Source organism: Triturus cristatus, chromosome 10, assembly GCF_964204655.1.
Source record: "Triturus cristatus chromosome 10, aTriCri1.1, whole genome shotgun sequence".
Lineage (NCBI taxonomy): Eukaryota > Metazoa > Chordata > Amphibia > Caudata > Salamandridae > Triturus > Triturus cristatus.
Window position 1 is genome coordinate 329,453,148 of NC_140593.1, and position 15,007 is coordinate 329,468,154.

The following is a 15,007-nucleotide window of genomic DNA, read 5'->3' on the forward strand; positions in this document are numbered from 1 at the left end:
AATGGCCGGACTTTGAGTGTGCTCCGCGGGTTGGGATATTAATCCTGTCCTGATCCTTCACACGGGGAAGCCGCGACCCTGAAGCCGGCGTCCCTACTTCATTGACCGGTAGCAGGCTGGCGCGCTGTGCCCCCGAGCCTCGGGCGAGCTTTATCTGGCCGGATTGAGAGGAATAGCAGCGGCGCCCAATCGCGGTGACTGCGGCGCCCGGCGCCCTCGGAACTCTGGCCCGGGGCTGAGGCAGCGCCGCGGGCCTGTGTCATCGGCGAAGCGGAAAAGGCTCTGGGTAGACGGCGCTGGATGCGGCCGCGGACGAGCGGGGGAGCCTTTGCTGAAGAGCAGCCTGCAGACTGGGATGCTTGGTGGCGTTCCTTGCTGGGGGCCGGCCAGAACAGCGGTGAGACGGAGCGCAGGCGTTCTCTCGGTGGACCTGCAGGCGCCATTTTGGAGCTCCGCATCGGCAGCGGGGCTGCGGTGAGTGTACGATTCCTGGCCCCCTCCCGCTTTATATGAGCCCCTGTTGCGTGCTGCACCTCATACTATCGGACTGTGGAGCTGCGGGGTGTAGCGCAGGCCCGGAGACGTGAACACGGTGGCGGAGACGCGCTGGGTAAGCGAACCCTAGAAGGAGTATTGTATTCGGCTGGACGCTGCTGCGGACGGTGGGGGGTCCAGACACCCTGCGGAGAGCTGAGGCTGAGATATTAATGCATGGTTCAATGGGTGGACGCTCCCCCACGAGGACACTGTGGCTATGAATGTGTGATGAACCTGTATTACAATTTGCAGAGATATGTGCAGGGAGCTGCTGTGACCTGGCACCCGGCCTGCTTGGCTACTTTAATCTGATGGTGTGGCCCTACACTGCTGCTGGTGGGTAGAGCGGCGCTACTGGGAAGGAAGGTGTTTTCAGTTGAAGGGGATTTGCATGGTCATTTAGTGCTGTGCTGCTCCCTAAGAGAAGACTGGCGGCAGGAGGGGTGCAAAGTCTACCCGACCTTTCGACTTCTAGAACTGTCCGGGAGCTGAGCACTGGGCACATGATGGGTAAGCACGATGCCAAGCAACCCAAGTTGACTTTTGACAAGACAGCCACGCGTCAATCTGAGTCGCCATCTGGCGCGCAGGCGGAGGGGCAGCAGGGGATGCACTCTGAGGATGGGGGTGAAGATCTGCGCACTCTCATGCTAGAAATGCGCTCTAGCCTGCGAAATATTGACTCTAAACTGGACACCCTAACCACGCAGCTGGACTCCGTGAAGGCACAGGTCCACGCCCACGACGCCCGCCTGGATGCTTTGGAGAACCGACATACTGAATTTCACGAATTTCAGGTGGAAACGAAGGAGCAACTGTTAAATATGGACAGACTTTTGGGGGTCATTCATGCCAAGAATGACGATTTAGACGCGCGGTCGCGAAGAAATAATCTGCGCATTACCGGGATTCCGCAGACCACCGCAATCACTAAAATAGATAGCTATGTGTTGGAACTTCTACATGAGCTGTTCGATCCTCAGCTGTCCCCTGTCTTCGTGGTTGAAAGGGCACACAGGTCCCTGGGCCAGACCTATATTGGCCAAATTGCTGAACTATCAAGACCGGGATAATATATTGAGAATGGCGAGGGAAAAGGGTAAACTGTCCTATCAAGGTAACACAATATCGCTTTATCCGGACTTTACCCCGGCGGTGCAGGCAGGCAGCACGCCTCGAATTTCTACAGGCTAAGCCATACTCCTGCAGGCACAGGTTCCGTACTCCTTGCTATATCCAGCGAAATTGAAGGTTTCATATGATGGGTCTGCGCACTATTTCACTGACGCAAAGGCTGCTCTGAAGTTTGCTAAACATATTGGAGGAAGGAAGGGTAAAGATGATCGCGGGTCGACGGCGTCCGCATCTGGTAACCTAAGCGATAATGACTGACGGAGGGCTGGGTCTTCGTTGAGTCCCGTTCGATATTCAACATGGTGTTGTGCTCTGTGATCCCTTGCTCAGATGCAACTGTGGGTCAACCTGTTGCTCCTTATTGTTTATGCGTTGTATTTGGGGAAGGGTTTGTGGCAACGCTGCAGAGTTTCCGGCCCCCCCTGTTCACTCAGGGGTAATTGCTGACGCCACTATGCCCCCCATGGGAAGTTTCCCTTATAATTTACAGAGTTGGTTGTGTATTGGGTGGTTAGGGAGGGATATTCTGCAACCTGATTGGGGGTTGGAGTGGGAGGGGGGTTGGGGACGGGGATTGTGTGTTTGTTTAATGCCAGTATGCTTACTAGGAGTGCGACACTCTACGCACGTTTTGCTTCGCTAGCTCAAGTGACAGCCTACTCACTTCTCATTACGAGACTTTGTCTAGCCACTCACACGCACAACCACTGAACTTCTTAACGTGGAACATTAGAGGGCTGAATGATTATCGCAAGTCCAGATTGGTGCATGCTTATCTAACCCGACATAACATTACATAACATTAACGTTTGTTTGTTGCAGGAGACGCACCTAAATACTGCTCCATCTCCGAAGTTGCAACACCGCAGATGGGGGCACACATATATGTCCATATACTCCAATTACGCCAGGGGGTAGCTGTGCTGATTCGACAGGGGGTGGACTGGCACATTACGGAGGAACACAGGGACCCGGAGGGGAGGTTTGTTATTATAGGTGAATGCTAGGGGGGGTTCCTCTGGTAATTGCGGCAATATATGGTCCTAATACTGACTCCCCTGAATTTTTCCAGGATGTATGTTCGAGAATTACGGCAACGGGATATGACACCGTGTTGTGGGGTGGAGATTTTAATGCTGTTCTTGATGACGCAACAGACAGGAGGGGCTCAGCCCACACCCTGCACCCAGCTGCTGGTGCAACTCTGCAATCCATAGTCCAAGACGGGAACCTGGTGGACATCTGGCGCAGTCGGCATCCCTTGGTGAGGGAAGGCACGTGTGTATCAGATCGTCACTGTGCGTGGTCACGCCTGGATTTCTGGCTGATCTCAAGAGATGCAGCGGCTTGGGTTACTGAGGTATCGCACTTGCCGCGCACGCTGTCCGACCACGCACCATGTCTGTTATGGCTGACCCTCCCGGGCTGATTCCCCCGAGCATTTTCCTGGCGGCTTCCACCACATGCCGAGACTTTCAGGGAAGAGATAAGGAGGGTTATCGTTGATTATTATTCTAATAATGAGGGGTTGGTGGAGACTGAGGCATCGCTCTGGGAGGCTTTTAAGCTGGTGATTAGAGGCCAATGCATTGCGAGGCAGGCGGGGGTGTTAAAGGCGATTCGTGGTACGCTGGCCTCCATGGAGGCCCAGATTAAGACACTAGAAGGGGATTTTTACTCCACGAATGACCCTCACATAGCACAGAAAATTAAGGCCCTACTGTTAGATTATGCGGAGGAGGCACAGTGTGAAACGAAGTTCTTGGGCAAGTACGCTGAGGCGCGTCGGTACGACGAGGAAGATAGGCCGGGTCGCACACTTGACGGCTTGATTCGACCATCGCAATCGGCGACGTTTGTCCATGAAATTCGGAACCCGCAAGGAGACATGATTAGAGGTCACATGGGAGTGTCCAACGAATTTGCCGCATTTTACAATCGGCTATACACAACTACTAAGGGGTCGGGCGCTAAGGAGCTGAATGAGTTCCTTGGCACTGTGGCTCTGGTCTGGTTCAATGACGCACATAGGAAATATATGGACCTCCGTTTTACAGTGGAGGATGTGGCGCAGGTCATTAAAAGCCTACCCATGGGTAAGGCTCGGGGACCTGATGGTTTAACCACGTCCTTCTACAAGACGTACGTTGAGGAATTGGCCCCCCGTTTGCTGGAGGTATACGGTGAGGCGTTGGAGGTGGGAACCCTGCCTCCGTCTATGAGGGAGGCGACAATCATTACACTATTAAAACCGGGAAAACCGGAGGAGGAGCTGGACTCTTATCGTCCGCTCTCCATGATTAATGTAGATGTAAAGATCTTTGCTAAGCTGCTGGCTAACAGGTTGCAGCCTCTTTTGCCAATGATTGCCCTTCCGGACCAGTCGGGCTTTATCCCGGGGAGATCCACCTCTCGCAATTTGAGAACGATATTCTCGGTGCTCCATTGCTTACACCCAGACGAAAAAGCCGCGGTGGTGTTTCTGGACGTCACCAAGGCGTTTGATACGCTTGAATGGTCCTACCTCTTCTCCATCATCAGGCGCATGGGATTCAGCCCGCTTTTTATAAATTGCATCCGACTGCTATATAACGCTCCTAAGGCGCGGGTACGGGTGAATGGTTTGCTCTCGGATCCTTTTCCGATTTCACGTGGAACTAGACAGGGCTGTCCACTATCCCCTTTACTGTTTGCTGTTGCAATGGAGCCACTGGCGACTCGGATCAGGCAACATCACACCGCGAGAGGAATTGGTTTCAGCTCCCGTAACCTGCTTATTTCCCTATATGCGGACGATGTCACGTTGTATGTTATAAACCCCGAGGTCAATCTCGATCCATTGTTGAGGGAATTTATCTGATTTGGTGGGCTTTCAGGTGTCTGCATCAATTGGGCCAAATCTGTGGTGTTCCCGTTGATAGATGGGACTCCCCGGGTAACATCTGAATTCCCCTTGCGATGGGAGCGGGAGAGGTGAAGTACTTGGGAATTTGGGTCAGTCGGGATACGCAGGAGGTGTGGCGCCTAAACTATGGCCGAACTATGATGTGGCTGTAGGACAAAACTTTTATATTTATTTGTTAATATACCGATCCGATTACAAAACATTTTCTGAACACGCTTAAATTCCACCTCCTCACGCTGGCGTGGGCGGGCAACAAGTCAGAGCGTCTTGGGACCTTCTGACCCTTCCATTGAGGCAGGGGGGTCTGGGGGCCCCGGATATGCACCTCTACGCATTGTGTGCGCAAGCACAGTTCTTGCATTATTGGGTACACCAGACCCCATTCCAGCCACATGTTGCGGTGGAGGCAATGGCCCCAATCCCGCTTAAGGTGGCGTTGTATCAGAAGCCTCGACGCCCTCGTGGTGATATAGATTCGGTCGGTACCCTGTGTTGAGCGTGGGATGAACTGCGGAAAAGAGTGGGACTTCCGCTGCTCTATGCCCCCTCGGTTCCTCTACCGCAGAATCCAAGGATGACTTGTATTCGGGACAGCATGAGTAAGACGTTAGCCAAGACAATGCAGCTTCAGACGTTTGGGGACTTGTACCCCGGAGACAAGTTTCGACCTCCACCGGTCGCTCTCGAGGGTCAAGAGGTGCCATTTACTGAAAACTTCCTGTACCATAGAATCCGCACTGCATGTCGTTCCTTGTGGGTGGATTTTCCGAGGGCGCCGCCGACTCTGCCTGTCCCTGGAAAATTTGCTGAAATTCCCATCCTCGCGCAAATTCGTCACTCATCTATATACCCGTATGCAGGAGACTGCTCCGATTGTGACGCCTAACTCTCTTAAAAATTGGAATGATGAGCTAGCTGTGGAGTTAACTGAAGAACACTGGGAATATTGTTGTGGGCAGCTGCAAGAACTCTCCCCGAACTATAAGCTGTGATTAATTCATTTTAAGTATTTGCATAGATACTATAGGACTCCGGTGGGTCTTCATCGTATGGGTCTTCGTGCGAAGAGCGACTGCTGGAGATGTGGCCACATTCCGGCCACATTTCTACATGTGGCATGGCACTGCCCTAGGATAGCTGCTTTCTGGGTGGAAGTCTTCGATTCGGTGAATGACATACTAGGGGTGAGGCTGGCTCCATCTCCGGTGATGGGCCTACTGGGATACGTGAAGGATACGCCACATAAGCTACGTAAACTGCACGCCCTTCTCTTTTTATTTGCTAAGCGTCAGATTGCTGTACACTGGGGTAGGAAGAGGGTGCCCACTATTAAGGAGTGGGTCAGAGACATTGCATATGGTCATACCCAACTGAATACATTCTGGGAACTGATGCCACTTAATTCCAGGCCCCGAAACATTTGGGAACCGTTCTTGGCTTGGAGCATCAACTTGCAGGGGGAGGCTGGGCCCTCGGATGCGATGGCAGTGTAGCCCCCATTGTATTTGCGAAATGTTTATGCCTTCTCTTTATTACCTATTATCCAGCGCAGGAGTTGCCGATCTAGGTGTGTAAATGGATGTGTGCACTCGTAATAGGCTCTCTCAGGGGAAGTTGTGTCAGGTAATCTCATATATGTATACCAGTTGATATACTGTGGACATGCTTGGTCGTTTATGTTATCCATAATACATGTGCGATTTTGAGATAGTGGGTGGGACGTGTTCTGTTATGCCTTTCATGGTCAAAGTAGATTTATCTGTCACTGCTTGATTGGAATATTCATTAAGAAACTGGCTTGTTAAATTGGTTTGATGTTGTAGTATTGAAAATGTCAATAAATAAAATTTTTAAAAAAACCAAAAAACTATACAATACTCGAAAATACGCCGCTTAATTCTATGCCACTGCACTCTACACCACTGCATTCTATGCCACTATACTCCTCAACACACTACACCTGTGCACTCCACACCAGTCCATTCTACTCTTCGCCACTCCACTGTATGCAACTCGACTTTATGCCACTCCAATACATAACATTCAGTGCTACTCATCTCTTCGCCATTCTTCTCTACACCACTAACTTTTAGCCATGCAGAACAACAGCCATCCCCGTGTACAACATGGCTAAAACACATTGGCAAAGCCAGTAGCACTTTCCAATGCTTGTTTTACCAAAGCCATTTGTAGGAAAAGTGCCCCTTTTTGCATCGTTACCCCCATGTTTGGCCTGACATCTGATGGAACCTGACTTGATGTGCCCTGGGTCCCTACCAATCAGGATCCCAGGGCCTGTGTTCTTTCCCAAAACTGTACCTTTGTATCCACAATTAGCACATCTCTGGCCACAGGTTAGCCCCTTGTGAAAGGTATCATGGGAACCAAGGGCGCTGTGGCCATGGAAGGCCTCCAAGGGCAGCAGAGCCTATTGTGCCACCCTTAGAGGCCCTGTACCTTAACACTCACAAACTGCCATTGCAGGAAGTGTGTTTTGGTGCAGAGAAAAGTAAAGAGTCGACATGGTACACATCCCTGTGCAAACACAAGGAGATGATGGACGGAGCATCAAAACTTTTCAGACACTCACCCCCAGTCACAGATCTGGGTTAAATCCATCATCATTCTTGAGCTCACTTCGCCACCTCAGTTCAGACCCAGCTATATGCAGATCAGTCTTGACCATGTGCCTCATGGGAACAGTCCAGCCCGAACTGCCAAGCCAGATCTTCCCTGAACCAGAAACAAGCATCTAGGGACCGGTTTCTGGGTAAAACCCTTCATAAGACAGGTTAGCTTGAATCCAGTGGCAAAAGTGAGCAAGGGACCCACAACTGGGCATACCCTACCACCTTAGGGTGCACAAAGCAAACACAAGGAGTTGATGGACGGAGCGCTGAAACTTTTCAGACACTCACCCCCAGTCACAGATCTGGGTTTGCTTTGTTTGCTCTAAATTGGCAGGGTATGCCCAGATGTGGGTCCCTTGCTCACTTTGCCACTTGATTCAAGCTAGCCTGGCTGAAGAGGGGTGTTACCCCGAAACCGGTCCCAGGATGCTTCATTCCGGTTCAGGGGTGACCTGGCTTGGCAGTTCGGGCTGGACTGTTCCCATGAGGCACAGGTTCAAGACTAATTGCATATGGCTGGGTCTGAACTGAGGTGAGCTAAAGAACGATGGATTCAAACCAGATCTGTGACTGGGGGTGAGTGTTTGAAAAGTTTCAGCACTCCGTCCATCATCTCTTTGTGTTTGCTTTGTTCGCCACACATCCCTGTGTGCCATGCCTACAACCCACTGCGTGAGGCCTAGGTAAGCCCTCCTCTAGCAGGGTGCACTAGCTTTCAGGTGAGGGTACAGTGGCATGAGCGCTGTACCCCTACAGTGTTTAAGTCCATTCTTAGACATTGTAAGTGTAGTAAAACCATAAAGAGTACATGGTCTGCGAGTTGGTCTTGATGAACGCCACAGCTCCATATGGCTTTACTAAAACCTGGGAAGTTTGGTAGCAAACGTCTCAGGACATTGAACCGGTGTGGGATTTAATGTAAAATGCACTCAGAGGGCACCTTAGAGATGCCCCCTAAACCACGACCAGCCCTGGTGTGGTTCCTGAAAGGTTGCCCGCCATTTGCCACCACCAGACAGGTTTCTGGAACCCTGGACAGAGAGCCTCCACTCTCTGGGTCCAGAAACAAAGCCCATCCTGGTCAGAGGTGTCATGCCTCCTCCCCAGAATGGGTTGGGTCCACGAAGGGGAAGCTTCAAAGGCCTGCCGCCTTTGTGACCTGTCCCTGTCTTTTGCTACCCCCAGCAACTGGTTCCCACCGGGTCTGCTCCCAACTTTGGGTGGGAGAATCGGCTAGAAAACCAAGCTAGCAGGAGATGTGCCCACCTTTGCCAACCCCACCCCTCAAGTAGGAAAGGCGAGGTGAAGCACACATCTCAGTCCCCCCCCATCTTGAGGATGAGGTGACCCAACCAATCAGGAAGTGGCTCATGCCCCCCTCCCACTGGATGGTAGCATACTGGGGGGGTGTACCCATCCGAGGGAAGGGACCCATTGGTCCCGACCAGCACACCCCTTTTAACGCCCCTAAATTTAGTATTTAGGAGCAACCCTGAACCTTACCTCCCCAGAATCTGGATCCTGGTGACTCCGCGATTCTGCATCCCTCTGTACCCAACACCCCCGTCCCGAGTTCAAGTGTCCCAACACCACAAGAAGGTCTCCCCAGCAATCCTGACCTGAGATCTGGTGATCCCCGAACTGCCTCAAGACTCCTGCAGCTTCAGTCTGTAGCGTTTCTCCGACTGCGACCATAGCTGGTAAGAAAACCTGATGCCAGAAGACAGCCTGCACCCGACGCCCCACGGCCTTTGGTGGCCTCACCCACGGTGTCCGGGCATCCCAAGAACCAAACTACCTCTCCAGGTGTTGGTCGCCTTCAGGAAGTCTCCCTGCCCGAGCCAAAAGCAGCTTTGCCGTACCAAAGGACTCCATTAAGAATCACAGGGTCCCCGACGTCTCCTTGGCACTTTGCACACGGCCGCCCCGGTGCCGCTGGTGGTGCTGCGCTTAACCGAAGGTCCCCTTAGCCCCATTGGCTAGCATTGGGCCTCTGCAGTCTGCACCCAGCCACCCCAGTGTCACTGGTGGTGCAACTCGAGTGCCTACCTAGACATTGGGAACCTTGGTCCTAACCCCCAGAACTCTTACTTGTAAGATGTTTACTTACCTGTGAAACCGATAACCATTTTTCTCCCATAGGAACCCATGTTATGAGATTTTCTGCCTAAAATGTTTTGTTGAACTTTTGTTTTGTATGGGGAAAACATTAACTATAACTCAAGCCAAGAAAAGCCTTAATTGCCTTGTATTGTGAGATCCTTGAGTGTGGTATGTAGGCATACCACCCTCAGTACTCAATGTAATCTGAAAGTAATCAAACAGTAATTACTGTGTAATATAATCTGCTTTTTAAAACCATATCAACCTGTTTCGAATGCAAATTCATTCCCAATTACATTTCTGTGTAAAGGTTTACAATTGAAAGTATATTTTACCTACCTGTCCCAAGTCCTGCTTGGTTCTAGAAATAAAATACAAGTATACCTTTTTTATACTTACCCAGTTGGTCTGGATTCAATCTCTGAGTGTGTGCCTTCAGTCTTGATTGAGTGAATACAATAGATGCTTAACACACCCTCTGGATAAGCCTATCTGCTCACCCACACTACCTCAAAGAGAGCTGTAGAATGTATCTAATTCAGCCTCTGCTATACCTCTGGGGACTCCCTGGACTCTGTGCACACTATACCTTAATTTGGTATAGTATATACAGAGCCAGCTTCTTACACCATTAACATCATTGCTCCTGCCAGACGGCCAGTTTTCCCTTTCATAGCTTTGTCATCATTATAGACCAGATAGACTTCAAATTCAACATTGTCTGTCTAATGTATTCTTGCAAGGCTGCTATTGTAATCTGGTTTTCTACAAATTCTGAGCTCAAAGGTTTCTAGCTCCTTCTAATGCCTGGATTGTTCCAAGACAACAGTTGCAGGGCATTAACATCAGGAATCAAAAGCTTTTGCTACGGGGTGCTCCAGATCTCTGTCATTTGTGAGGTAGAAACGTGGGCCTTTGTACTTACTTTTGGATGTTGATTTCAATGAAGTCATTTGTGGTTATGCTGTTTTTCAACCATTCGTGTTTCAGTAGTCTTCTAACTTCCTGGAAATGTTCTGTAGATCTGCTTTGAGTTTGGCTACTGCTAGGTTAGTCTTTCAAGAGTTGAGTAGTCTGTTTTCAAGAAGTAGCTGTGCTTAACTTTAGGAGCAATTTTTCTGATTTACACTTTCTTCCCATATATTCTCCTTACCTCTCTATAGGCTGCGTGCTTGTTTGGTAATAGTATTATTAAACGAACTCTGCTTGGCGCCTCTTTTTAAATATGCCTCGTGAAGTGAGGAAATTGGCATCACTGGTATCGTGGGTGTGAGGAGCCTGCTTTATGTAGCTGATATGTCGCATCCAATGGTGCCTATGCAGCTTTGAAGCTGAAAAGGCTCTGGGTCTAATGCTTGCCTATTGTTGCCATATAACGTGTTTCCTGGTTTCTCTGAAGCATAGGAAGCGATAATGAATCAGAGCAGAGATTTTCCATCAGAAAAACTGTTGCATCATCTTTTGGTATAGTTCTTACTAATAGAATTTGTCTTGATTTTCCATCAGAAAAACTGTTGCATCATCTTTTGGTATAGTTCTTACTAATAGAATTTGTCTTGATTTTCCATCAGAAAAACTGTTGCATCATCTTTCGGTATAGTTCTTATTAATAGAATTTGTCTCTGGAACAAGACTATAATTGTTGTGCTACTAGCACTGAGTAAGTGCAGAACACTTCTGTTTATAGACTTACAAGGAGGGAGGGAGGATGTGTCTCTGCCCACAGACAGAGCAGGAATATTACCTTACTTAAAATGCATAAGCCACAAGGGCGAGGTATATCTTTACGTATGTGAACGGGAATCTAGCCTTCTGAAGAATAGTGAGGATGTGAATTCTTACTTTTTGCTCTGTTGTGAGAGGCATGGTAATAAGCTTTCAGAGTATGGTGCTCAGCATACCTGTGTCTCTATGTTGAGTGTGGAAACCGGACCGAGACGTGTCCCCATGCCTGTAAAATGACTACCTAACCAGACCGGGAGACCAACATATACAGGGAGCGGCGGTATATACTGCGTAGGTGAGGAAGTCATCGATGCTTGTGTGGCACTATTTTATTTGTATGCGGACTGAAAACAGTTGATGTTTGGTGCGGCTAAAGCGGTTTAATTTGTTTCTTGAATATTATTGTATTTTGTAGTTATTAACAAAATTGTAACTGATTAGCTCCAAGAAACACATGTTTAAATTTCGGAATATGTATTAGTTTATAATCGAGAGTTGTCTAATTCTCCAGCTAACTGTGCTATGAATGTGTTTCTTAAACTTGAACCAAACCTGATGCTGTATTTTTCCTTTAGGTGGCTTAGACAGCGTGGAGTACTTTGACATCAAACTGAATGAATGGAAGATTGTGTCACCAATGCCCTGGAAGGGCGTGACTGTGAAATGTGCTGCTGTCGGCTCCATGCTTTATGTGCTGGCTGGCTTCCAGGGTGTTGGACGGCTGGGTCACATCTTGGAGTACAACACTGAAACGGACAAGTGGGTGGCCAACTCCAAGGTCCGTGCTTTCCCCGTAACCAGCTGCCTAATATGTGTGGTTGACACTTGTGGGGCCAATGAAGAAACTTTGGAAACATAACTCTTCTGAAGGCAGAAGGACCCTATGCTTTAAACAGACGGAAGTGGAGCACATTGCTTCAAGTCGTCTGGCAAAAAACAAAATATATATATATCATCATGACTGTTGTATTACTTACTGTATTTAACAAAATTCATTCTTTTAAAGATCCGCCTTCAGCTTGATAAATTCTCTGCACATTTACCAAAAACCTCTCCTCGGTTCTCAAGCAGGCACAATTTGTTTGAGTGGATGTTTCCATGCCGCATCTTTAACCGCAGGTGCAAAACAAGTTAGATGGAAAGGTCTACTCAAAATCGACGGAACTTAAAACAAAAATTCTAAAGAAATGTTTTATTTATTCTGATCCTTTGCTAAGTGAATAAGTTGTCTCATTGAAAAGCCTGTTGGTTTAAAACGACTCTGTTGTCCCAAAATAGCCTGAGTGTAGTAGAAAGGAATTGGGCAGTAGTAGTTTATTGAAGTAGGATCACATTAATTTTTAAAATCTTGTATATGCTGTGTTTGTTTTTGCTGTGTTTTTTGTACTACTTTGGTATAGCTGTTTCTGCTCTGTTTTAGCTGCCGTTGCGTGTTTATTACTTTTCTATTATGTGTGAACTCTTATTTAGATCGTTCTGTCTTCTCTAGCTGTCTTTAGAGGACTATGGTTTTTTCTATTTTTTTGCGACCTATAAAAGTCATAATTCACACTGTTTGATCACATGAAGCCCAGCTTAACTTGGATGAAAGTTGAATGAGAGGGTAGTCGTAGGTTGAGTTTTGCCATAATTAAATGGTGAAGCAGTAATTTAGATTGTCAACGCAATACATATTTAAAATTGGATGACCAGGATTAGCGCAAGTATTTATAAACATGTTGAATCCAAAATGTGGAAATGAAAATTCCTCAAGTGATGAGTTAAATGTTTGTACTGTTTATTTTATGTATCTGGCACTTACATTGTCAGAGTCCAAGTTGTTGTGAAATGTGTCACAACAGAGCAAAAGCAAGTCAGCTTGAAGCAAAATACTCCTTTGGAGCTTACTGATCCGAGTTTTTCACTAGTGCCATTTCATGAGGTTAAGTTTTCGTTATAGGCATCACAAATAGGATCTGTACTGGACTGACCTCTGCATTTACCGCAACCTTTTATACTCTCAAATTCTGGGCTTTTCAGTCGTTTGTTTTTCTTTTATATACAGACTGGTACAATTAATAACACAAAACCCATCGTGGTATGGCATGTGTGAACCGAAATAGGTCACAAACTCTTGCTAATGTGTTGAAGCTTAGGAAATATGTGCGTGGTTTTCATGTAAAGAGGTTCTCTTCTCAACCTCTAAATATTTTCCTCAGTTTTCACTTAGTACAATTTTTTTTTTAAACAGACTTTGAGTTTCATACACAGAATATAGGCCGTGATATCCCGACCCAGCCACTCAAACAGCAGGCCAACAAGTTACTTGGAATACAAGTAGTGCAATCCATAACCCACAAGGTAACAGTTCGGTTGGAGCTTTAGGTGAACATCGTGACTAGAAGGCTCTGTATAAGTTCTCATAGTCCGGTCCCGCTACAACTGCGGCCTCTCGTCCCCAAACTACCCCCTCTCCCCCCATCTCCACCACCCTCTAACTATCCCCCCTCCCATCCAGGCATGTCACTTAGGTCTAGGCCAGTAATATGAGATACACTTACAGGGCTCGTTGGGCATCCACACTAATTGGGGTATCGCTGTGAGGGGACTCGCCCCAGTAAGGTGGTTCAGTGCATTCTCCAATGACTGGACTCCGAGCCCCAGAAACGCGAGTTCTGCCCGCAGATTACTCTGTGTGAGCTGTGGGGTCCCCTACAGAGGCGTCATCTTCGCTGTTATCAGGGGATTTGAGTGCTTCAACCAGTGCCTCCCAGGCCCTCGCCGCTTCCAACGCCTTCTCGCTCCCTGTCCGCTTCGCTACTTGCAACCTGATCACTCCTTCACATTTCACTTGGTACTATGTGTACAATATTGTTCTAAACTGACCAATTTTCTTATATTTGAGATTCAATTCACCTCGTATTTTGGAATATAAATCAAGCAGTCCAGTTATATATCAATCCGATTTTATTTCTTTGCCCCTCATTTTATTCCTGTCAGCATTAGGAATCCTTGTGAAATTATGGTCCCATAGTACGTGACAAGTAATGAAATTTAAGTAGTTAGCATATTACTATGCCCACTAAATTCATTTTGGTTTAAAGAAAATGCTCTGAAAAGTTACTGTTACACAAACTCGTGTCTGTATTTCTGTATAGAATGGCATAAGCAATCATAAGTTGAGGCAGTCTTCCCTCCTGTACATGGCGAGGAGTATATCAAAAGCTCCTGCCTGCAGTGTCTTGATGACAGAGTTAATACTGAAAGTAGCGCTTGTGGTAGAAGTAAGCCACATGATGTAATCAGAACACAGTGAGTAGCCTCCTCTTGAGCTATGCTTTGTGATACATCATATGTTTTGGGTATTTTTATTGACTGAATATGTTTAAACAATGCAATAAAATGTTTTGTCACCATGTGTGTTTCGCTTATCAAAATTGTTTTGATTTTATTTTTCTCAAGGATACTTGTGAATTTGGTAACAAGCTACTGCTGATCCAGGCTCCTTTTCATCACTTTAACAAACATGTCATTCCAGCAATCAATCTTTTAATAAATGTGGGCTGATAAGATATGTAATCGTTAACAGAGACACCATAGTGACTTACTTCAGCCAGCGAATCCCATTCAAATTCATCCTATCTCGTGCATCTTTCCTCCATCACACCATTAGGTGCTGCAACCCAAGGTACGCACAAGTACAACTCTGTTTCAACCAAGCACTCCTCCATTAGGTGGCATGCTATCCACCGGATAATGAGCTTCAGGTCACCTCTGTGGGGTATGAAGCGCTTTACAAACTCAAATACTACAACTGCTCTGTATATTTTGATTTATCATTTGAGTTATTTTGCTCAAATTCCACCTCAAGGGTTTCAAACCACTTTACATTAAAACTTGATACATACAGTCAAGCATATATTGAGTAGGGGGCAATGCCACACGAGCACTCAAAATTGCGACCTGGTGCGAAGCACTGTCAGGCATGATTTTT

At 47.5% G+C, this 15,007-nt stretch overlaps 1 protein-coding gene across 1 annotated transcript in view; it reads left to right on the forward strand.

Annotated features, from left to right (window-relative positions):
* The window catches only part of KLHL7 (kelch like family member 7), a 428,793-nt gene extending 414,364 nt beyond the window's left edge, over positions 1 to 14,429 (forward strand). The window contains exon 11 of the mRNA XM_085631525.1: positions 11,610 to 14,429. Within this exon, the coding sequence (XP_085487651.1) occupies positions 11,610 to 11,893 (284 nt within the window). The 3' untranslated portion in view covers positions 11,894 to 14,429. The remainder of the gene's footprint in view (positions 1 to 11,609) is intronic.
* Positions 14,430 to 15,007: the final 578 nt, after the last annotated feature.